Below are 24,421 nucleotides of genomic sequence, written 5' to 3'. Positions count from 1 at the left end.
TTAGCTCTATTACAATATGATCACAGTGAGAAGTTAACCTTTCATGGATGTTTCAGCTGGTGTTAGATGCCAGTCGATCTAATGCTGCAATTAAATAATTTGGGTAATCCTGTCATCAAGCTCTGGATATTGGCACTTTTAGCTGAGTCTACTGTTTGTGCTTCATAATTTTCAGTTCTCTAACAAAAAATATGTTGACTATGCAACTTTATTGGATCAGGAAAGATGATAGGGTGTCTTCGGCTCTATGGAGCACATTCAGCTGAAGTCATTTCATGCAAATATAATAAATAGTTCTCTGTGAATTGGATATTCTTGCCAAGGCATGTGGTCACGGCAGCTTTCATTTTCTCAGCCTTCCATGGCTTACAGGAAGAGTCATTGTTAACTTGTAGTTCTCGATTGCGAATGCTGATCTTGTTTGGTAAAGTTTCTCTGCTTCCTTGCATGGCGATGTATTGGATTTGGGAGGTTCGACTGTGGCAATGGCTGTGATGAAACTGGGAATGCCGAAGTCTGCTTGTTATACATCTTTTTCAGGGAGGCCAGGTGATGGAGAAAGGAAGAAAACAACAATAGCAGACATGGATGACCATCTTCCGAAAGAACAAAACAATCTTCAAATCCATGTCTTTCTTTATTCATCAATTGATGAGCAGCCCTTTCCTTCCCATGATGGCAACAGTCTCCTGTTCAAGTAATTTCTTCTGCACTATAGCATCTTTATTCTTATGTTTCAAAAGAGAGAGCAAGAGCATATAATGAGAACAGAGGCAACACAAAACAGCCACCTGCCCATTTAATAGTCTTCTCGTGGGAAGTCAAGTCGAGAAGCTCCAAACGTGAATCATTCATTCCTCTCTCAACCCATATATCTAATACTAATAATCCGCGCTGGTTTCCACGGACGTGATTGAAAATAGTTGTGTGCTTGCTACGAGTCAATGAGTTGATATGTTGGTCTGCTGGGAGCACTCGGAAGAAACCACATGCATGCCTAGAATGTGGCAGGTGATTGCTCTCCTGCAGTTGGCTGGAATTCTTGCCTGGCAAGAATCACCCGATTTCTTGAGTAACACGATGAGATCTGCTGATCTGTTTCTTCGTATCATGAACTTGACCTTCTGAATTAGAAGACAAGGAGAAGCTTTTCTTAAACTTATCCTCTCTGTTCTATAGTTTGACTTTCTTCCGGATATTAATGCCATTCTGATCTATTGATTCTATTCTAGCAACGTTTTTCTTGTACCGTATTGCATGTCTTGTAGTGGGCTGTATCTTTTCCGATCTTTTCATGTAATATTCTATTGGAGCAATTCTATCCTTTATATGTATAAAAATGTAGTTCATTTGTTCTCCAGTATATGTATGTTGATTTCATCCCTCTGAGCTTTGTCTCGACATGCTCTTCTGCAGAGGAAGAAAGGGCAATGGCCATTTTTGGAATGAGATGCTTCAGCTCCAAGAAGATGGCGCTCCTGTGCTTCTTCTTCTTCTTCTTCGTGGCCGCTGTTCAAGTTCGAGCACAGACGACAGGTAGAACAGAGGCCAACCAAGAGATGATACGATCCGCTGCGTGTATTCTCAGTGCTTCCCATCTGAGTGTTATACTCACTTAGATGCAGGTTTCATTAACATCGACTGCGGCATCCCGGAGAACTCTTCCTACGTCTCGGGCCTAACTTACGTCTCCGATGCACAGTATACGGACACCGGTGTCAACTACAACGTCTCGCCGGCGTCCTTCCCTGCTCTCGCTCAACGATTTTTGACGGTGAGAAGCTTCCCTGACGGAGCTCGCAATTGCTACACCTTCAAGTCGATCGTCCCGGGGTGGAAGTACCTCATCAGAGCAACATTCTTGTACGGGAACTACGACCTCAAAAACAGTCCTTCCGTTCAGTTTGATCTCTACCTCGGCGTCAACCTCTGGAAGACGATAAACCTGACAGATCCATCAAGTAACTATTTGACCGAAGCTGTTACCGAGGCCATCACTGATCTGATATCAGTGTGTCTGGTGAACACCGGCCGTGGGACTCCTTTCATATCGGGGTTGGATCTGAGACCAACGGCGGCGTCTCATTATCCGCTGGTCAACGCCTCTCGCAGTCTGGTTCTTTTGGATCGCTTCAACATGGCGCCGACCGGTATCTCTATCAGGTGAGAATTTTGAGTTGAGATGTATGATCCAAGTTTTCTTCTCCATACACTATTGTTTGCATGGAATTAATAGGTATCCATTGGACCCGTATGATCGTTATTGGTTCCAATATACAACCCAACCTTCCTGGGATGAGATATCCACCAACTCCACTGTCGAAGCTCTTGGGAATGATCACTTTGAGGTCCCTTCCAAGGTGATGCAGACAGCAGTTTTCCCTGCGAACTCCACCAAACTGGAGCTCAGTTTCACACCAGATCCTGGAGACCTCGATGAATTCTACGCCGTCATGTACTTCGCCGAGCTGCAGCAGAACGCCTCGAGGCAGTTCTTCGTCTACCTCAACGGAGCCCTGTTGAATGACGCCAAACCTTTCACTCCGGACATCCTCGTTTCCGACGCCATATATAACATCAATCCTAGCGCAGGATACAGTGAGTTAAACATCTCACTGGTCGCAACAGAGAGTTCCGCACTTCCTCCCCTCCTCAACGCCGTGGAGGTCTTCTCGACGGTGCGAAACACGAACGTGGCATCGGATGGTGGAGATGGTAATCTGTATCTTCATCTCTGTTCATGGTGTCTGCAGGAATGCACTGGCTTTTCTTGTGGTTGTTTCTCTAACACAGGATTATTTTGCTCTACCTCGTCGACTGCATCAGTTCATGCCATGATGGCGATCAAGGAATGGTATCAGGTGAAGACCAACAATTGGGCAGGCGATCCATGTTCTCCCAAATCTTATACCTGGGATGGGCTTAATTGTACCTTCAATGCATCTGGTATTCAGAGGGTCACTGCACTGTAAGTTTCTCTTGGCTCAACAAAGAACTCCGTGGATAAACTCTAATCATCAACAAATGACAATGGAATGACTCGGATATGATGATGTTTTTGCAGCAATCTGTCATACAAAGGATTGATTCGTGAAATAAGCCCTTCTTTTGCCAGCCTCAGTGCGATTCAGTTCTTGTACGTGCTTCTGATTTGAAGCTATTATCATCCCGACAAATAAATAATGGCATAATTTTACAGGGATTTATCTCACAACAACTTAACAGGGCCAATACCTGCTGCTCTGGCATATATACCATCTCTCAAGCTCTTGTAAGTATTTCTATGGCGGCATCGTGTTTCCTTTGTAGAACAGTAAGTCCAACTGTGATGACACAGCGTTATTTGGCTATATTTTCAGAGATTTGACAGACAACCAACTCGATGGATCAATTCCTTCTGCTCTTCTCGAGAGATCACGGAATAAATCGATTACTCTAAGGTCTGTCCTAATCTTGAAATCTCAGTTTTCCAGATTCTTTGTACTCCATGATTGAATGCAAAAAGATTATTTGGGTCGACTTGATTGGTGATAGAGGTAGAATACAGAAAGAAAACTTTACTGAATGGTGATGGCAATTTGGCTTTAGAGATGTCAGCTGCAGTAAAATTTCCACATCTGAAGCTCGGTGTTGAACTGAGCGATTGTTTACATTCAAGAAAAGCTGAGTTTGAAATCCTTGTAATGATAGAACTGATGGCAACCCAAACCTCTGTGACGATCCTGCTTCTTGCGAGTCAAAGCCGACGTCAAGGCAGAAGGGAAAGACCGCAGCTATAGTTATATCTTGTGTGGTTTCCGTGGTGGTACTCTTTGCGGCGGTAATCATTCTCTACATGCTAAGAAAGAAACAAGGTTAGTCATGTTCTTGCAACTACAAGTTTCATTTAGAGACCTCCATGTGTAACCTGCATTTGATGATACTACGCTAGGCTTGAAATCCTCGTCAAGAGGAACCACTGATAAGCTTCATAACGAAGATGAATTGCAACTTGAGAATCGAAAGTTTACATATAGGCAGCTGCAGAGCATCACTGACAACTTTGAGAGAATCATTGGAAAAGGAGGATTTGGGACTGTTTATTATGGCCATCTGGAAAATGATACCGAAGTTGCTGTCAAGATGCTATCCCAGTCATCATCACAAGGAACTAAAGAGTTTCTTGCCGAGGTAATCGATTCACGGCTTCTCCAAGCTTAAAATCTATGAAAGGAACCACCGAAAACAAGTTCATATTCCTCCTTACTCTGTTCTCCTCTGTTTTCGTTGACCTACACGAGTTCGTCCTATTTGTTTCATGGTACATCCTTTCCATTCTACTCTCCAGGGGACAAAAAAGTGACTTGATTGTGTCACAGGCCCAGCATTTGACGAGGGTGCATCACAAGAATCTAGTCTCTATGGTCGGCTACTGCATGGATGGAGATCATTTGGCACTTGTCTACGAGTTCATGTCTCAGGGAACCCTTAAAGACCATATTAGAGGTTCTCAAAGAAAAACTCTACACCTTAGCTATGTTAATCTTGGTTGTAGACATCTTCTGATTTGGTCTTTGGATGAAGCTACAAAGGGGTACTCATCATGACCTTTTAACAGGTACTGGCACTGCTGCACCTTTGAGCTGGGAACAGCGCCTACAGATCGCTCTTGAAGCTGCACTAGGTTGGGCACTGAAACATACAAGTCACTTCTAAGGCCGCCGCTTTCTTTAACCTTCTCTGTGCACTCACCGGTTTGGTTTGGATGATGTGTAGGACTCGAGTACTTGCACACCGGCTGCAAGCCTCCACTGATTCATAGAGACGTGAAGACCACAAACATCCTCTTGAACGAAAGGCTGGAGGCAAAGATATCAGATTTCGGGCTCTCCAGGACTTTCCAGAGTGACGGCCACAGTCATGTCTCCACCAGGGTCGTCGGCACCATGGGATACCTCGATCCAAAGTATTTCACTTGGCTTCTTGTTGACGTGAATGAGCACACAAGCAAAACGCAAAACCTAACCAATGGAACGATTGTTGTTATTTAGGTACTACACCAAAAACCAACTGAGCCAGAAGAGTGATGTGTATAGCTTTGGGGTGGTTCTCTTGGAGCTGATCACAGGGCAACCTCCGGTGGTGAATGATCCCGAGAACACTCACCTGGTGGAATGGGTTCGCCGAAGGCTTTCAAAAGGGAACATCGAGGACGTGGTCGACCCGAGCCTGCAGCAGGAGAACGTTGTGAATTCTGCTTGGAAGGTGGCCAATGTGGCGCTGGCATGCGCTGCTCATGCGTCGAGCAACAGGCCGACGATGAGTGATGTGGTGATGCAGCTGAAGGAAAGCTTGGCGTTGCACGGTGACGGAGCTAAGCTCCATTTCCAGCACTCGAACAGCGAGAAGATGTACACTGATTCGGGGGATATAAGCCAGATTAGTAAGTTTGATATCGAGCAGGTTGGGAACATTTCAGATAGCGAAGGCCCTTCAGCAAGGTAACGCTGGTCTCGCCACATCTGTTTTGGGTCGCGCTTCGCGTGGTTCGAGAATGAACACAAACGGGAGGAGAATGTATCCGGCTTCTTTGTGCTCAAAGACCACAAGTATTGGGAGTTACTCGACGTAACAACAAATATTATACATATGTTAAAGCATTTCATCGATGGGTTAAGGTTTGATGTTTGGTTTTGGTTATGAATTTAAAAATATAATATATAAGTCTTTTTAATATGACATACTAACTCATAATAAATTATTAATATAATGATATATATAATTTAAATTTAAAAAAGAGATAAAGATTTATTTTAGCCTCTGTAATTTTGATCATAGATCGCTTAAGCTCTTATAGTTTATTCATGTCTAAAATAATCTATATATTTTAAAAAATATAACATATAAGCTCTTCCCGTAAATATGAATTAATAGATGTTAAAATATACTTACGTGGTATGTTGGATCACAATAAACTATTAATATAATAACACATATAATTTAAGTTTAAAAAAAACTAAGATCACCATCAATTGCAGAAGAAGACATCGTCATGAAAATGATCACCAACAGCAACACCGAATCACTATTGTATAACAAGGTGTTGTACGCATCCAATCTCTCTCGCACTAATGACTAGCTCAAGAGTTTCTGGTCCTGTCTTAAGTGGATGTGTGTCGATTAGTCTGATGCTAGGTACATAATAGTCTGATAGTCCAGCTCTCTCTCACTTTTACCTCCGGTCTCTCTTACCTTTATCTCTTCGCTTTTGTCTATCGCTATGACCTCTATCACTTTCTCTTTCTCGACAAGATGTACTTTAACTTTTTTTTAAACTTAAATTATACGTATCATTATATTAATAGTTTATTATGAGTCAGTATGCTACATAAGTAAACTTTAATATCTCTTAACTCAGACTTGACGGGAAAAACTATTACATTTTTGAAAATATAGGGGTTATTTTAGATACAAGTAAATTATAAGGGCTTAAGTGATCCATAACTAAAATTACATGAGCTAAAATAGACCTTAATTTTTTTAAAACTTAAATTACATGTGTAATTATATTAATGATTTATTGTGAATCAACATATCAGATTTTTAATATGAAAGGAACTTATATGTTATATTTTTAAAAATTTAAGGATTATTTTATACATGAGTAAATCGGACCGAAATCATAAAAGCTAAAATATATCATAATCCATATATATATAATTAATGTATTGATTGATTAGTAATAATAAATAATAAATAATAAATAATATATCACAAAATTAATATAAGATTTAATATGATTCATCAATTCTCTGCTTATATTCATTATAAAAACCAAATTTAGGAATCATTCTTTCTAAAGGTAGTTACTCGTTCTAGCAGCCACTTTACTGGTTTGTTTATTCTTGAGTTGTTTATTCTTGAGGAAACATAAGTCAAATGCATTCTCCTTCAGTTTGTGTTCATTCTTAGCTTAGAAGTACAAAAGCCAAATCATCCTCTGGAAGTGAAAGCAAACGGCGACGATGACCCAAGACAGAGGTGGCGATACCAATGTCATCTTGCTGAAGGGCCTTCGCTGCTATCCCAAACATTCCCAAACTGATGGACATCAAACGCACTAATCTGACTCGTATCACTAGATTCCATGTACAGCTTCTCGCTGCTGATGCGTTCGAATTGGATCTTATCTCCATCACTGTACAGCGCCAAGCTCTCCTTCAGATGCATCACCACATCCGTCATTGCCGGCCTCTTGCTAGAAGCATGAGCAGCGCATGCAAGTGCTACATTGGTGACCTTCCAAGCGGAATTCACCACGTTCTCCTGCCGCACACTCGGGTCGACGACATCCTCGATGCTCCCTTTCGCAAGCATTCGGCGAACCCATTCAACCACGTGAGTGCTCTCTGGAATGCATACTATGGGAGGCTGGCCTGTGATCAGTTCCAAGAGAACCACCCCAAAGCTATACACATCGCTCTTCTGGCTAAGTCGGTTTTTGATAAAGTACCTACAGAAGTGCAAAACCACATCCAAGTTAAGCTCCCTTCTTGCTGATGATATGTAGTGCAAGTGCAACGACAAACAGTGTATGAAGATGATCAGTGAAGATGTTTGTTGTACTAAGTTTCTTTCTTGATCTTCCTGTTCTTCTGTACTTGTTCATGTCAGCAGAACAGGATTAGAAGAGCAGAAGTCAAAGTTAAAGTACTCTGGATCGAGGTATCCCATGGTTCCAACAATCCTGGTGGAGACATGACTGTGGCCATCACTATGGAAAGTCCTGGAGAGCCCGAAATCTGATATCTTTGCCTCCAGCCTTTCGTTCAAGAGGATGTTCGTGGTCTTCACGTCTCTATGAATCAGTGGAGGCTTGCAGCCGGTGTGCAAGTACTCGAGTCCTACACATCATCCAAACCAAACCAGTGAGTGCACAGAGATGGCAAAAGAAAGCAGCGGCCTAAGAAGTGACTTGTATGTTTCACTGCCCAACCTAGTGCAGCTTCAAGAGCGATCTGTAGGCGCTGTCCCCAACTCAAAGATGCAGCAGTGCCAATACCTGTTAAAAGGTCATGATGAGTACCTCTTTGTAGCTTCATCCAAAGACCAAATCAGAAGATGTCTACAACCAAGATTAACATAGCTAAGGTGTAGAGTTTTTCTCTGAGAACCTCTAATATGGTCTTTAAGGGTTCCCTGAGACATGAACTCGTAGACAAGTGCCAAATGATCTCCATCCATGCAGTAGCCGACCATAGAGACTAGATTCTTGTGATGCACCCTCGTCAAATGCTGGGCCTGTAACACAATCGAGTCACTTCTTTTTCCCCTGGAGAGTAGGATGGAAAGGACGTACCATGAAACAAATAAGACTGAACTCGAGTAGGTCAACGAAAACAGAGGAGAACAGAGTAAGGAGGAATATGAACTTGTTTTCGGTGGTTCCTTTCATAGATTTTAAGCTTGGAGAAGCCGTGAATCGATTACCTCGGCAATAAACTCTTTAGTTCCTTGTGATGATGACTGGGATAGCATCTTGACAGCAACTTCGGTATCATCTTCCAGATGGCCATAATAAACAGTCCCAAATCCTCCTTTTCCAATGATTCTCCCAAAGTTGCCAGTGATGCTCTGCAGCTGCCTATATGTGAACTTTCGATTCTCAAGTGGCAATTCATCGTCGTTATGAAGCTTATCAGTGGTTCCTCTTACTGAGGATTTCAAACCTAGCGTGGTATCATCAGATGCAGGTTACACATGGAGGTCTCTAAATGAAACTTGTAGTTGCAAGAACATGACTAACCTTGTTTCTTTCTCAGCATGCAAAAAACGATTACCGCCGCAAAGAGTACCACCACGGAAACCACACAAGATATAACGATAGCTGCGGTCTTTCCCTTCTGCCTTCTCGTCGGCTTTGACTCGCATGAAGTGGGATCGCCACAGAGGTTTGGGTTGCCATCAGTTCTATCAGCACAAGGATTTCACTCTCAACTTTAAACATGAACAAGGTTTCTACCGACAATCGAGTTGACTGAAACCAATTTTTTGCGTTCAATCATGGAGTAAAAAGAAACTGGGAAACCGAGATTTCAAGATTAGGACAGACCTTAAAGTAATGGATTTATTCCTTGATTTCTCAAGAAGAGCAGAAGGAATTGGTCCACTGAGTTGGTTGTTTGTCAAGTCTCTGTAAGTAGCCAAATAATGTTGTGTCATCGTAGTTTGACTTACTGTTCTTCAAAGGATACACGATGCTGACATAGAAGTACTTACAGGAGCTTGAGAGATGGAACATATGCTAGAGCAGCAGGTATTTGTCCTGTTAAGTTGTTGTGAGATAAATCCCTGTAAAATTATGCCATTATTTACTCGTCAAGATGAATAATAATAGATTGAGATGAGAAGCACGCACAGGTACTGTATTGCAGTGAGGTTGGCAAAAGACGAGAGTATTTCACCAATCAATCCACCGTATGATAGATTGCTGCAAAACTCAAAATCAACATCGTATCAAACTGATTCCCAATGCCATTTCTTGATGATTGGAGTTTGTCGAGAGAAGAAAACTCACAGGGTAGTGAGCCTTGGAACACCAGATGCATTAAGAGCACAATTTAGTCCATCCCACGTATAAGCTTTTGGAGAACATGGATCGCCCATCCAATTTTTCTTCACCTGATAGAACCCTTTGATCGCCATCATAGCATCAACTGATGCAGTCAACGAGGTAAAGCAACGTCTGTTAGGGAAACAACTACAATAACAAAACAGCAAAAGCCATTGCATTCCTTCGTGCAGACACCATGAACAGAGACGAAGGTATAGATTACCATCTCCGCCATCCGTCGCCACGCTCGTGTTTCTCATCGTCGAGAAGACCTCCACGGCGTTGAGGAGGGGAGGAAGTGTGGATCTCTGTGTCGCAACCAGAGAGATGTTTAGCTCACCGTATCCTGCGCTAGGATTGATGCTATATATGGCGTCGGAAGTGAGGAAATCCGGAGTGAAAGGTTTGGCGTCATTCAACAGGGCTCCGTTGAGGTGGACGGAGAACTGCCTCGAGGCATTCTGCTGCAGCTCGGCGAAGTACATGACGGCGTAGAATTCATTGAGGTCTCCAGGATCCAGTGTGAAACTGAGCTCCAGTTTGGTGGAGTTCACAGGGTAAACTGCAGTCTGCATCACCTTCGAAGGTATCTCAAAGTGATCATTCACACCATATTCCACAATGGAGTTGGTAGATATCTCATTCCAGGAAGGTTGGGTCGTATATTGGAACCAATAACGATCATACGGGTCCAATGGATACCTATTAATTCCATTCAAACAACAGTATATGGGGAAGAAAACTCGGAACATACATCTCAACTCAAAATTCTCACCTGATAGAGATACCGGTTGGCGCCATGTTGAAGCGATCCAAAAGAACCAGACTGCGAGAGGCGTTGACCAACGGATAAAGAGACGCCACCATGGGTCTCAGATCCAACCCCGATATGAAAGGAGTCCCACGACCGGTGTTCACCAGGCACACTGATATGAAATCCGCCGTGGCTTCAGTAATAGCTTCTGTCAAGAAGTAACTCGATGGATCTGTCAGGGTTATCGTCTTCCAGAGGTTGACTCCGAGGTAGAGGTCAAATTGAATCGAAAGACTGTTTTTGAAGTCGTAGTTCCCATACAAGAACGTGGCTCTGATGAGGTACTTCAACCCCGGGGTCATCGACTTGAAAGTGTAGCAATTGCGAGGTCCATCAGGAAAACTTCGCACTGTCAGATAACGTTGAGCGAGATCAGAGACGTACGCCGGCAAGACGTCGTGGTTAACGCCAGTGTCTATAAACTGAGCGTCGGAGACGTATGTTATGCCGAGGGATTGATCGAGGTAGGAAGAGTTTTCCGGGATCCCACAGTCGATGTTAATGAAACCTGCATCGAATTGGGAAGAATAACAGATCGAGTGCTTTAACTCTGAGATGGGAAGTATGAGATTACCATGATTGCTTGTCGTCTGTGCTCGAACTTGAACGGCAGCCACGATGAAGCACAGAAGAACGAAGGACCAGATCAGTGTCATCTTCCTCGAGTCGAAGCGTCTCATACTGATGGTCATTACACCTTCTTCCTGCGCAGGAAGGCTTTCCGGGACAACGTCAGAGGACTGGACTCAACAAATGATCCACATTTTGCTATGTGTATATGAATAAAGTAAGAGATACATCCTGCTTCAAGACATACATACAAGACAGTACAAGAAAACAATGCTGGAATATTCAGATGAGACCGAACATATCATCGGCAATTAAAGGCTCAAAAAGTCAAACTACGAAGATAACATGATAACGTTTATTAAAGCTTCTTCTTTTGTTTAGTTTGGAAGGCCAAGTTTTAGTAACAAAGAAATAGATCAGCAAACTACATCATCTTGACAAAATCCAAGGACTAGATTGCTGAGACTAATTCAACCTCAGCTGTTATCAACAGAAAGAATTAGTGGCTTCCCAATTCCCAAAATATAAGCAACTCCCGATGAATGATCGATTCACCGGATGTAAGTTAATAATAAGACACTCATCATCATTCATCACGTCAAATCTTTATAGATAAGTTTAAATACTTTTCCATTAAGCTCAAAACCAAACTTTGACACGGTACATATGAGTTATAGTCCAATAATAATCCACTCTATTTAGCATCTGAGCATGTCTAGTACTTGTATTATTCGTCATAATCAAAGTCGTCGATCGAATGACTAACTCTTAACAACTTTGAATCTCCCCCCACTTAATATTTGGTAAGTGTTCTACTATTAAATTTAAATATTTTAAATCAATATTTGATGAGTATTCTACTATAAATCGATGGTGATAAATATCATACCCTTTGAACGAACTCATCTGGTCATCGTCTGCGAGCAGCGTCGGCTGTTCTCGTTTACCAGCACCAGCCACTTGATGAGCAAACTACGTCTCAAATTGCACCTCTTTGTGGGCAAGAATTGGAGGGTGGTGGTGGTGGTTTCTTAGCTCATGAAAGCCAAAAGTCAACGTCTAGAAGAGAAAGAGGTAGGTACATGGAAGAGCTCATTGGTTGACTAGCGATCAGGTGGATGATCATAGAACTTATTATGATCTTCTTCATATTATAATTAGATTTCTTGGCTATGCAAGCAGTGCTCGGATCATTTCATTCATAATGCTATCAATCTTATTGGAAAAAACAAAAAAGCATCGAGTACTACTAGTCTCCCACAAAGTAACACAAACCTTCCAAATTCCTATCAAATTTACCAACAAAATTGTAAGCATCCACGGATATCATGTAACAAAGAAGACCGGAGTGACACCAATATCATCTTCTTTTCTCGGAAATGCTTTCGTATTCCACGTCGAATGCACCAAATCTGCCATATGTCGCTATGTTCTCTATGTAGATTCTACATTTTGTATGCTTGCATCAATTGGGTTTTGTCATGCGCACTCTGCAGTGTTCGTCATCACCACCTCGGTCATTGTAGCCCTCTTGGAGGAGTATTGCATGGCAGAGGTCAGAGCTCCGTAGGCAGAGATTCCGATAAGAATCCACGTCGTGTTCACCTCGCAGGCATAACATCCTCGATATTCCCTACAGCAAGCCTCTTGTGAACCCACTGAACTACGTGAGATTGACGTGATTTCGAGGACGATGTTGCTGCATGGGGAGTCGGACATGAACTCAGTCAGGAAGTGTGCCGATTGATGCAGAACTGGGGCAGACGTGGTGATGCACCTAAAGGCGAGCTTGGAGCTGCAGAAGTTAGTGTTGTGATTTCTACAAATCTACCAAGAAGTACTCTCTTGATCGACAATCAATGTTGCTTCATGCCTCTGATTTTGACTTTTTTTCTATCGCACTCGAACCTAAACTACATCTAGTGGATCATAAGATATGTCATTTCTCATTCCGCTGAGCTGACCATTAGGGATATCGATACTTACAGAAACAACACGAGAAGCAATGTATAGGTGGAGATCTCGACCTGAACATAATTGAGCTGTTCCATGTGCCTTCCCCTTGACAGTCGCCTTCACAGAACACCAAGCGGCAGTCATCTCACACGCAGTTTGCGAAACCCATCACGATTAGTATGACCAAAGAACAACACATAATCTTCCTCTGCTTCGTATACGGTCTGCTGAATTATTAGTTCTTTTACACAGGCCGAAAAGAATTATCCGTTCTTGAAATATCTCGCTGACTTTTGTGTTTGTGTGCGGATCCCTTCCTCATTCTCATTGTGTATGGCTCGTAGTTGATTCAATGATTTCGGCGACGATGAGGACGTCTTATCCTTCACCTCCGATAGCAAACAAAACCGTGTCGATCATTTCGGATCAATGGCGAAGTCACTAAAAACTTGAGCTGGTTTCCAAGCAAACGGAAGAGTGCGCTAAGTCAAAGTCAATGACCCCCCCACCCATGTGCAGCTGCATGTAATGGATCCCGAAGACTCACCAAACCCATTGACTCACCGGAAGTCGTCCATGGAAGCGAGTGGGGCGCCACGGCCACGCTCTGCTCTCTGCTCCACGGCAAGGTACACTTTAAGAGCAAGCTACCTGCTAATCCGGGATCTTCTTTGCTTGGATGTGCCACGTGCCAATCGTTGGTACGTGTGAATAGGTGTGTCCTGTTCGAGGTCATGCAGATAATTGAGGTGATCACGAAATATTGTCGTGCTAACAAGTGGTTTAAGGTGGCTTCCTCTTCCGCTGCTGTACTCTGAAGGTAGCAGCGGCGATGGGCGTGACAATGGAATGCTGCTTCAGCTCGGGGAAGATGGCCTCTGTCTGGTGCTCCGTCCTCCTGGGCCTCGCCATGGCCGTTCTTCCGGTTCACTGTCAGTCCACAGACGCTCTCGGTAAGTAGCTGTGTATATATATCTTCGAGATGCCAAACTAGTCATCTTTCCATTAGATTTCTGCTGATCAAGCTGAGGTTGACAAACTCATCTTGGATCATCTTGCCGTAGTAATCTAGTCTTGCTTTCCAGGTTTCATAAGCATCGACAACGGTATAGCCCCTGGCACCACCTACATCGACCCGAAGACCAACATAACCTACGTTTCTGACACCGGATTCATCGACACCGGAGAAAACCATAACATCTCCGGGGCATACGTGGCGAACGGCATGGCAAGACGATGGCTGAGCCTGAGAAGCTTTCCCAGCGGGACTCGCAACTGCTACAGGATCACGTCCATCACCAAGGGCTCCAAGTATCTTGTGCGAGCGTGGTTTATGTACGGGAACTACGACGGCATGAACACGCAGCCACTGCTGTTCGATCTCTACCTGGGCGTCAATCTCTGGGCGAACATGAACATCACCGGCCCCGACCTAACGTATACCATCGAGGTCATCACGGTGGCCTCATCTGATGTCTTCTCGGTGTGCCTGCTGAACACCGGGCATGGGACTCCGTTCATATCGGGGCTGGACGTGAGGCCATTGAAGGACATGCTTTACCCAGCCGTGAACGCCTCTCGCAGTCTGGTCCTCTTCAAGCGGCTTAACATGGGACACAAGGGTACCTATGTCAGGTAAATACTCTGTTCCAGCAAACATGCTCTGCTCCATATGCTAACTGCAATCTTTGAAGAACTTCATATCCTTCTTTTATATTAATGTTACAAAATGGATCACTATTACGATTAATCCGATACGGGCAAATATCATCATGCTTATCAAGCCGTACTTTAAAAAATTATAATTTAATTTGAATTATATATTAGTCCTCATGACCTTACCTACTTAAATTCAGAATATTATGGATACTTAAAAAATTGGCATTAAAAATATTATAATTCTTGTGTACAAAAAGATAATTTTAATATCCATTTTGTTTCTAATGACTTTATCGACATGCTGAAAACAGAAGGGATATTAAAATTCTCTTTTTACCTATTACTTTTATACAGATCCAACATATGGTGTCATGTATTATGTTTTCTATTAACGTAGCTTTAGGATAAATAAGATTATTTGTTTTGCTTTCAGAATTATAGAGATCCTAATGTAATTATAGAGATCCTAATGAGACCAATGTTTTCTGGTCACGACCGTCGGCAGGTACCCGGACGATCGCCAAGACCGCCTCTGGGAGCCGTGGAGCTTGCCCATATGGACCGACATCTCCACCACTTCCACCGTCGAGAATCTCTCGGAGGACTACTTCGAGGCCCCCTCTGCCGTCATGCAGACGGCCGTCACCCCCGTCAACTCCACCACGCTGCTCCTCTCCTGGGATCCCTATCCCGGCGACGTCAACCAGTACTTCCCCATCTTGCACATCTCCGATTTCCTCAAACTCTCCGGGACCAACGTCTCGCGGCAGTTCTACGTCTACGTCAATGGGATCCAGTGGCTGGGAAACCCCATGACCCCGGACTACCTCTTCTCCGACGCCGTGTACAGCATCCACCCCCTCGGCCAGTTCCTTTCCTACAACATCACACTTGTGGCGCTGAGCAACTCCACCCTTCCGCCCATCCTCAACGCCTTGGAAATCTTCTCGACCTTGAGTAACGCCAACGTGCCGTCGAATGATGACGATGGTACGACGAGACTTTTCTCCCTTCGTTTATGTTCATAAACTGTTTGATGTAATGTCCCTGGAGAGCGAGCATGGCACGATGGGAAGGAAAACGAGCTCCAACTCAAGATTCTACCCTTTCTTCGTGAGTGTGTGTCTAAAGCCTGTAGCCTCAAAATGCCCACAACATATTTTTGCTTGAGTGCAAAGACGACCACTATCTTTGGATCTTAAAAGAAGGGGTGGTGTCACTGAACCCTAGCACAGGTTTGAATCCTCAAAATTAGAGTGTTGAAATAAAGGATTTTTTTTTCTTTTTCGTATATGTCTTTTGAAACTATACTTTCTGATTGGAATAGAACAAAAAAAAAAGCTATTCATTTAGAAATCCCAATCAAGTGTAATTGGAACAGGATAAATATAAATTGATGCTGGATGTTTATAAACTGCAATAATTTTGGTTAGGCTTGGGAGGTATCCATGATGGAAGATGGATCAGCACAGGGATAAGTGATACGATGGATTGTAGTGATATGATTTTGTTAGAGTGTGTTGTTTACAAATTGCCTTAGCATTTCGTTTGATTCTTTTTTGGTAAGTTACACACACTTCGGTGACATGTCAGAAGTTTGTTTTTTTTTTCAATTTGCATTATACAGCTTTTAAGCAATGACATTAACTTACGTTGTTAAATTCTCTTTGGATTTGATTGCAATATCAGTTAATGCCATGATGGCAATCAAGGCATGGTATAAGATTAAGAGAAATTGGATGGGAGATCCATGTACTCCGAAGGCATTTACTTGGGATGGACTAAACTGTACTTTTAGCGTCTCAATTCCTCCAAGGATCACTACTTTGTGAGTTCTTTAAAAGAGAATTGCATTGAAATTAAACTGCAGACGATTCATTATCAAAATGTGTCAATACAAAAATAATGCAATTACCTTACTAGTTTAAATATTTTGCAGGAACCTATCAACAAGTGGATTGACTGGTGAAATAACCAAGTCTTTTGCCAGCCTTGGTGCAATTGAATATCTGTAAGGCTACTGTTTTCAAGCTAATTTCTTTTTTGCCTTGGCATAGACATTTGAGCACAGTAAGCAGTCATTAGTCTTTGTTGGGGCCAATGCTGAGTGTCGTTGAAAGGCCAAGCATCTGTCCTAAATGATGCACATTTTTGGAATCTCATACATGAACAAAAGAACTCGAGAAAAACTATTCTGATGAAATTAAAGCATCAGTATGTTAAAGCAAAATATATGCCTTCTGCTATGTGTTTTGTCTTTGTATTGCCAAGTCCATAATTAACCTTCCTCAAATTTGATATATTGTATGTGTATCTCGAGAACCCAGAACCACAATTTTTTTAAAAAAATAAGGCATTTATCACCAGACTGATTGCATAGTACAATAACCATAAATGTTCTCACAAAGAAGATAACACTTTCGCAACATGAGATTTCCACTGATGATCAGCACCTGGTCTACAAGCAAGGCTAATCAATTAGCTGCCTGATTAGCCTCATGATTCACAAGACTTGTTATGCACTCGACAATGTTATTATTTAAAGCAACAATTGGAATCCATGCTTACAATTAGATGTGTGATATCCTGTGAGGCCCATAAGAGATCAACTATAAGAGCAGTTGCCTCCGTCGTGAAAACAGACACATTCTTTCAGCAGGAGAAACCTGCATAAACAAGCCCACATGTGGACCTTCTAATAATAAAAACATATCCACCGATATATCGTGGGCTTATCCAAGAATCATCAGAATTCAGATACCATATTGAAGCTTTGACCATCCATACCTAGTATGGCTTCTTTTTTCAGTGATCTGGATCTCTTCTAAATGCCTTTGATCCAGGCTCTGAAATTTGTTACATAAGGTTGTAACTTTAGTTAATAATGTCAGGGGCCCTTGAGTTCAGTGAAGTTAAACTCAAAGAAATGGCAATAACTGCTAGATTTTTGGAATGGTAATAGTTGTTTATGACATTCTTCAGGGACTTGTCTTACAACAACTTAACAGGGACAATACCTGCTGTTCTAGCGGAATTAACTTCCCTCAAACTCCTGTAAGTATTTTCATTAATGTTGTTTTTGTTTTAAAAACATAAATGGAACTTAATGGTTTAAGATCTAATGCCTTTTTGCAGAGATCTGACAAGGAACCAGTTAAATGGATCGATTCCTTCTGCCCTCCTTGAGAGATCACAAAATGGATTTCTTACCTTAAGGTTTGTGCTGTTCTAAAATTCTAGATTCTTCCAATTGTTTTTTTAATAATGTGTAATCTCAAAGAACTAATTTTGATGTTTAAAAAGCTCTAGACAAGGAATATTATTGACAGTTAGCTGTTATAACTAGAGTAATACTTTGACATATAAAGGTGCTAGGTGTCTTATCCTATGGAATGTTGATCTTAAATGGGTCCAGGATTATTAGAAAAACTCTTAAATTGGTGAAGGATGGAGTATTGCACTAATAAGTCTGAGGATCACTCTCAAATCGGTGAAGGATGAATGGTTGTACTAAGAAATTAAGGTCGGAATGTGGGTTTAACGGAATTTCAAGCTCAGGTTTAAAAGATCTTACTTTCCTGAAGAATTCTATACGTTTAATGTATTTAGTCACACACAGAAAGAGGTAGCTTTAGATTGCCAACATAGATGTAAACCTCATGTGGACCAAAAATATAAATACAATGTCCTTTTGCTGATATCATATTAAGCACTTAATGGTGCCAAGTTTCCTAGCCCTTGAGTCGGGTGTGCTTCCAGGAAGTATTAGGGTTCTGGGCTGTAACAATGGTTTCAGGCTATTTTGACTTGTTTGATCAAGTTAGGGGGTAATCAGACTATTATGACCAAACCATATTTACAAAATTCCAAAATTGTTCTCTAAAGCAATTAAGGACTGTGGCCTTTTATTTATGGACTTCTTAGACATAATTCTATAATAAGGCGAACTTATGGGACAACTATTTCTTGGAAATGTCATATTGCTACCCAACACCGTAACTAAAATATTAGACCTCCAGCTCTCCAAATTCAATTCTCAATAGATACACAATTTTCTCTAATCATACCATTAATAGGTTTTCGATTGCTAATATAACTCCAAGTAGGACCCTGCAAACATTGTAAAAAAATTCATTAAAATAATTACATAAGTATTTATAAGGACAAAGATGACTAGGAAATTCAGTACCTTCACCTTTTAACAACAAATAAGAAAGCTAAAATTTGCTTAGCATGATTACAAAAATAAAAGAAAATTTTTTTGTTGGATTCTTCTATTTTTTACTGCTTACAAGAATGTCAAACTTTCAAAAGGTTGTTATTCTCTTTTAGAACTATAATAGCAAGAAAATAGTTTCTTTTACGCTCCCATCACTGTTTCAGCTTTGGTCCCTTTTTTCTCCCCTTAATGTCGTTTATATTATAAAACAGTAACAATACAATGTTTAAATCTCATGCCAGAATTGAGGGAAATCCATATCTTTGTGAGAATGGAACTTCATGCAAGGTGACGCCATCATCGAAAAAGAAGAAGATAACGACACCTGCAATTGTTATTCTTTGTATAGTTCCTGTTACAATAGTGCTCATGGTGATCCTCATAATCTGCAGGCTGAAGCGACAAGGTAAGCTTTCTTATAGCAAAACTCTTGCAATTGTGACGAGCAAGTTTAACTCAGATATGGTTATAATTAAAAGAACATTATCTTCTGATCCAATTTCTGAACCTGCATTTGATGTTGTGATGCTTAACTTGAAAGGCTCGAGAAAAGGTACCTCTGTGAAGCCTCAGAATGAAGGTTTCTCCAACCAAGTAAAGGACCATCGTCATGATCCATTGCAACTTGAGAACCGACAATTCACATACATGGAGTTAAAGAACATAACTAATAATTTTCAAAAGGTCCTAGGCAAAGGAGGATTTGGCACTGTCTTCTATGGTTGTTTGGAGGATGGGACTGAAGTTGCAGTCAAGATGCGATCCCAAGCATCATCACAAGGGACTGACCAGTTTCTTGCTGAGGTATTTGGTTCTTAACAATTAGGTGTTTGTAATCTTAGGTGGATTTTGTGTGATTGAATACAGCAATCGGCTGCTCAAAAAGAAAAATAAAGCTTTGAATTTTTTCGCTGGAAATTTATTCGTGAATCAAGTAGTATATGTTACTTTTTGGAAAATAAGTAATACTTTTATTTTTGGAAACCATAATGTTAAATTCGTTCGTGAATCAAGTAGCATTCTTGAACAATAATGTTATATCCATGATTACTTAGATACCAGAGAATGTTCACCCTTGTCTTTTGTGCCTCCATTCTGTGGTTGTTGTTTGGATTTTGGTGTTGCCAAGCTTCAAAACAATTGTGGATTTTCTTTTTGCAGGCCCAGCACCTGACAAGGGTTCATCACCGGACTTTAGTTTCTATGGTTGGCTACTGCAATGATGGAGACTATCTGGCACTTGTATACGAATATATGGCTCAGGGAACCCTACAAGACCATCTACAAGGTTAGAAACTCCATGTACTTATGCTCTCTATCTTTATCCACAAACTGGTCCTTTCCAAGACAGCACTTGCTGTTTTGGCTCTATGTTACTATGGCCTGGTTCAGTTTAACTTAAGGCGGTAAACATGAGAGTGCAATGTCAATAATCGTCCTCAGGTCATTATCTAACTTTTTAGATTTTCAAATAAAGTATATTGGTATGTGAACTTGAGTAAAACTCATGTGTTTGTTCTCAACGTTTAGAGTTCTCTACTAATAGAGTGTGAAATTTAAAGGTGATATTCGGTTCACATGATGAAGCAGGTTGAGAACAAATAAGGGCAAGCCAAAGGGAAAAATAATATGATCTGAAAGTTCTTACATGAGTGGATACTTCAAACACACACACACACACACACACACACTCTCTCTCTCTTCTTTCCTCTGTTTTTTTTCTAATGAGAGAATACTAACATTTGATTCCAATATTTATATATATTTTTAGAACTATTCCAAAATTACACCATTCTTTGTTGGTACTTTCAAGTTTCAATTGCAGCAAATTTCCAATTTTTACACATCTGTATAGGGAAGCATAAATGACTTGAGATGACAAGGCTAGTTACTATTTAGCAAGCTCTCTGTAATACAATTTATCTGCATTGATCTTTCCCATCAGATGTTGATGTCTTGTTGATATGAAATGATACAGGAAGGACACACAGTACCAGACCTTTAAGTTGGCGACAGCGTCTCCTGATTGCAGTTGAGGCTGCAGAAGGTTGGGAGTAATGCAAAGATTTAATACGAGTACTCGGCCTGATTCTTCGGATATTCATTTTTTTCGTCTTCATGTTCATGAATTTCAATGTGGTGCAGGACTGGAGTATTTGCACAAGGGATGCAAACCAGCATTAATTCACAGAGATGTGAAGACAGCAAATATCCTATTAAGTGAGAAGCTGGAGGCCAAGATAGCAGATTTTGGCCTCTCAAAAGCTTTTCAAAGTGAGGTCAATACTCATGTATCCACGGCAGTCGTGGGAACCCCAGGATACCTTGATCCAGAGTATGTCAGTTTTCTCATTTCTTTCGCTTTGCTTGAAAAAATATAACTGCCTGGGATGGCAATGACGAAGAAAAAAAAAAGCGGTGGTTGATTACACGTTTGATTTAAATTTTTGGTTGTCAACCATTAACATTTAACATAACATCTAAATATGAAAATACATTATGGGGCAGGAAAATATTTTGGAGGAATCATATACTGACATGTTTTTTAACCTAAAAAATCTAGTTCTATTAGTACTCTGAAGTGCTGCCTCTGTCTTTACTGATGCTACCATTACCTTTGCTGTTTGTGTTAATTCTCTGCAAATTAAACAGTTGTCTCATTTGTCAAGCACTTCATAAATCTAGTCATCCATCTCTGTATACCTTTGTTATCTGTTGGACTAAATGGTTACTGGTCTCATTCAGGAAAATAATGATGATAAATAGGCAACCAATTGCAAATAGGTTTTCTATTTTGTAACTTTTGCTTTAATCCATGACAATTAGGGTCCTTCTTTTTCTGACCTTTGAGTAGCTTATATAAGCACTTGTCCGTCAAGGTTATATATGATTATATATTGAACTAATTTGTATTTGCATATCAGTGACCAGATGAATTTGAGGAATGGAAAGGGGAGAGATGATTGGAAATTGTTATGTTACCTGTGCAGGTACTACAATACCTTCCAGATCAGTGAGAAAAGCGATGTGTACAGCTTTGGGGTGGTTCTTTTGGAGCTGATCACAGGGCAACCTCCAATTGTACAAAGTGCAGAGCATGCACATATAGTTCAAAGGGTGCGCCAAAGGCTTGGCCGAGGAAATATTGAGGATGTTGTCGATGCCAAGCTGCAAGGGAATTATGATGTCAATTCTGTGTGGAAGTGTGCTGATATCGCACTGAAATGCACATCACAAGCGTCCCATCAGAGGCCAACCATGGCAGATGTTGTGATGCAGCTGAAAGAGAGTTTGGAACTAGAGACTTCTCCTGATAGAACTGAGAACCTAGTTACATGCAGTGAGAACCTATACACAGAAGTCAGCAACATAAGCGATACCAACAGTGCACTTGAAATAGAAAATATTGCAAGAATGTCTGACGTTTGTGGTCCATCGGCAAGATGATGTAGGAATCACTTATCACTTCCCTCTTAATGCTTTGTGCTTCCAGCTGGAAGGTGTTCAAAATGGTTTTTGGTTGAAGTTTGGTCTTGGCTATTCTACATATATCCAAAATAAGTCATTGTTTATCTGAACGATCAGAACATTCAAGTGCTAGTGTGAACAGTACGTGCACAGTTGTTATGTTCTTGTTGTATATGGTTGAAATTATAATTCTCTGCCATATTGTATCTTTGCAATGTGCATATGACTGAAGAAAACTTGATACTATATGTTTTTTGTAAATTGGAGGTCACAAAGCTAATTTCTACCATGGAAGTGGTTGTCACACTTGTATTGCTAGCGTTGCTCTGAGGAAACGAAATGTCACACTATTAAAAGGGTTTCATAGTGAGATTGGCCACTAACTGGTGTGGTGTTGCTCTGGTGATTGTTCTTTAAATGGCTCGAATTGCGAGTTGTGAGTGATAGACTTCGTTCATGCTCAAATATTATTACTCTTTTAAGTCATGTCCGTCTACCTCTATTATTTTGGACTAGTTATTTGAGTTTCTCAAGTTTATAAATCAATTATTTTAGACTAGCGTTCCTTTGTAGTAATTCTAGATCTTTTTATACCACCATAAGATATATGAGACGATTATTTTTTGGATGAAGATTTTCTTGAAGGTGTTAGACTAGTTGGTAAACAAGATTTTTTTTTCAAGGTGTTAGTTAAGACTAGTTGGGAAATACTTTGTCAAGTCATGATTTTCGCCACTTATTCTTTGCAAAGAAATAAATAAATAGATTTTTAATTGAAAATGAGTTTCTACTGGATTGAAATCATCGAGTCGCCAACCATTTGATGTGGATAGATAGGTCGGACTTGTTTGCAATTTCTCTGGTGGAAGGTTTATAGGGTTTATAGTTGCAATTTGCTTCAATCAACAACAAGTCTTTCACTGAAAATGAAAAGAATTCATCATTTTCCGGTGGAGTGTCCGTAAGGTTACAGATTTATTTGATGTGATGATCTTTTCCCTCTCCGTGGTTAGCCGAAGTTAATTCATCGACTCACATGGTTCACTTATTCCATGAATGAAACTTCCCTGATTCCGTCCATTGATATTGATATCGTTGAGTCGCCCGCATTGTCCAACCCATGATGTTAATGACTTGCTATTACTATTCGGAAGATTTCAGTAGACGACGACGACGACCGACTTCTCAAGAAGAAAACGTTCGTCGACTTCACTGAACGACGGAGCCATCACCTCCATCTTCACGGTGCTCCAGACGTATGCGTTCAGAAATCGCATTTGACGTAGCTAAGACGTTTGGGAGACTGGATCGAGGATCGGATTCATGATCTTCCGTGCCACTCGTGTTCTACGTGTCTTTGCTGGGATTACGACAACCAGCTGTTGATGCAGCTATAAGAAGTCGTCTTCCTTCTCCCAGTTGCACCGATCATCGAGTCATCGGAAAGGTAAGAGGAGGAGGGAATGGCCGCCACGGGACGCGTTGCCCCGGCTTCGAGGAAGACATGGGTCTTCTTCCTCTGGATGGAGGTTGTGCTCGTGACAGTCGGAGTTGGTGATCACACGCGCAACACTGACGGTAAGCTGTATGTAAAGCTTATTCAACGAAGCCTTTTGTTTCTATCACGATGAAGGTAAGCTGTACGTACTTCACACCCTGTTTACAGGTTTCATAAGCATCGACTGCGGCATCGCTGATGGTTACAGCTACACCGACGGCAAGACTACCATACCATACAACTCCGACACCAACTACGTTGCCACCGGGGTAAATCACAATATCTCGACGCGGTTCGACTCGAATACAACGATAGCAACACAAGATCGAACCCTCAGAAGCTTTCCGCAAGATAAAAGGAGCTGCTACACTCTTCCCGTGGAGGAAGGTCGAAAGTATCTGGTAAGAGCGACGTTCCTTCATGGCAACTACGATGGCCGGAAGGTCAGCAGTGTCGACCCCATACTTTTTGATCTCCACCTAGGCGTTAATCTCTGGGAATCAGTAAACATCTCCGATGTCACTCGGACGCATGAGTCTGAAGTGATCACAGTTGCCTTGGCTGGCTATATATCCGTATGTCTCGTAAACAAGGACAAGGGAACTCCTTTCATATCGTCGCTGGAGTTGAGGCCACTGAGGAAAG

At 41.4% G+C, this 24,421-nt stretch overlaps 4 protein-coding genes across 6 annotated transcripts in view; 3 read left to right on the top strand and 1 right to left on the bottom strand.

The window, feature by feature from the left end:
• The first annotated feature begins 1,361 nt into the window (after positions 1-1,361).
• LOC103997058 (putative leucine-rich repeat receptor-like serine/threonine-protein kinase At2g19230) lies at positions 1,362-5,663 on the top strand. 2 transcript variants are annotated; one of them, XM_065082097.1, is made up of 13 exons: positions 1,362-1,536; positions 1,626-2,163; positions 2,237-2,715; positions 2,827-2,968; positions 3,065-3,136; positions 3,200-3,271; positions 3,360-3,440; positions 3,691-3,854; positions 3,932-4,170; positions 4,359-4,485; positions 4,598-4,663; positions 4,756-4,945; positions 5,031-5,663. In XM_065082097.1, the coding sequence occupies exons 1-13, from the start codon at positions 1,365-1,367 to the stop codon at positions 5,482-5,484; spliced, it is 2,796 nt and encodes a 931-aa protein (XP_064938169.1). In that variant the 5' UTR covers positions 1,362-1,364; the 3' UTR covers positions 5,485-5,663. The 2 variants fall into 2 exon arrangements, with proteins under 2 accessions (XP_064938169.1, XP_064938168.1); XM_065082096.1 differs by having other exon boundaries at positions 1,620-2,163.
• Positions 5,664-6,873: 1,210 nt separating this feature from the next.
• LOC103997057 (putative leucine-rich repeat receptor-like serine/threonine-protein kinase At2g19230) lies at positions 6,874-11,234 on the bottom strand. 2 transcript variants are annotated; one of them, XM_009418188.3, is made up of 13 exons: positions 10,981-11,234; positions 10,368-10,914; positions 9,816-10,294; positions 9,557-9,695; positions 9,398-9,469; positions 9,259-9,330; positions 9,092-9,172; positions 8,786-8,949; positions 8,470-8,708; positions 8,154-8,280; positions 7,976-8,041; positions 7,694-7,883; positions 6,874-7,492 (listed from the first exon to the last, which is right to left on the bottom strand). In XM_009418188.3, exons 1-13 carry the CDS (start codon positions 11,096-11,098, stop codon positions 7,036-7,038), a joined length of 2,751 nt encoding a protein of 916 aa, XP_009416463.2. In that variant the 5' UTR covers positions 11,099-11,234; the 3' UTR covers positions 6,874-7,035. The 2 variants fall into 2 exon arrangements, with proteins under 2 accessions (XP_009416463.2, XP_018686860.2); XM_018831315.2 differs by having other exon boundaries at positions 10,368-10,755.
• A 2,488-nt stretch (positions 11,235-13,722) lies between these two features.
• LOC135592566 (putative leucine-rich repeat receptor-like serine/threonine-protein kinase At2g19230) lies at positions 13,723-22,584 on the top strand. Its single transcript, XM_065082095.1, has 13 exons — positions 13,723-13,885; positions 14,018-14,567; positions 15,097-15,581; positions 16,281-16,419; positions 16,531-16,602; positions 17,574-17,645; positions 17,727-17,807; positions 19,053-19,216; positions 19,352-19,614; positions 19,972-20,098; positions 20,789-20,857; positions 20,956-21,145; positions 21,801-22,584. The coding sequence occupies exons 1-13, from the start codon at positions 13,765-13,767 to the stop codon at positions 22,255-22,257; spliced, it is 2,790 nt and encodes a 929-aa protein (XP_064938167.1). The 5' UTR covers positions 13,723-13,764; the 3' UTR covers positions 22,258-22,584.
• Positions 22,585-23,605: 1,021 nt separating this feature from the next.
• The window catches only part of LOC135592565 (putative leucine-rich repeat receptor-like serine/threonine-protein kinase At2g19230), a 6,680-nt gene continuing 5,864 nt past the window's right edge, over positions 23,606-24,421 (top strand). Inside the window, exons 1-2 of the mRNA XM_065082094.1 lie at positions 23,606-23,856; positions 23,945-24,421. The exon at positions 23,945-24,421 is cut by the window's right edge and continues 82 nt beyond it. Coding sequence (XP_064938166.1) covers positions 23,742-23,856; positions 23,945-24,421 — 592 coding nt within the window. The 5' untranslated portion in view covers positions 23,606-23,741. The remainder of the gene's footprint in view (positions 23,857-23,944) is intronic.

This window comes from Musa acuminata, chromosome BXJ1-9, assembly GCF_036884655.1.
Source record: "Musa acuminata AAA Group cultivar baxijiao chromosome BXJ1-9, Cavendish_Baxijiao_AAA, whole genome shotgun sequence".
In the NCBI taxonomy this organism is placed as follows: domain Eukaryota; kingdom Viridiplantae; phylum Streptophyta; class Magnoliopsida; order Zingiberales; family Musaceae; genus Musa; species Musa acuminata.
The sequence above is the reverse complement of the archived record's forward strand: the minus strand, read 5'-3'. Positions and strand labels throughout refer to the sequence as shown.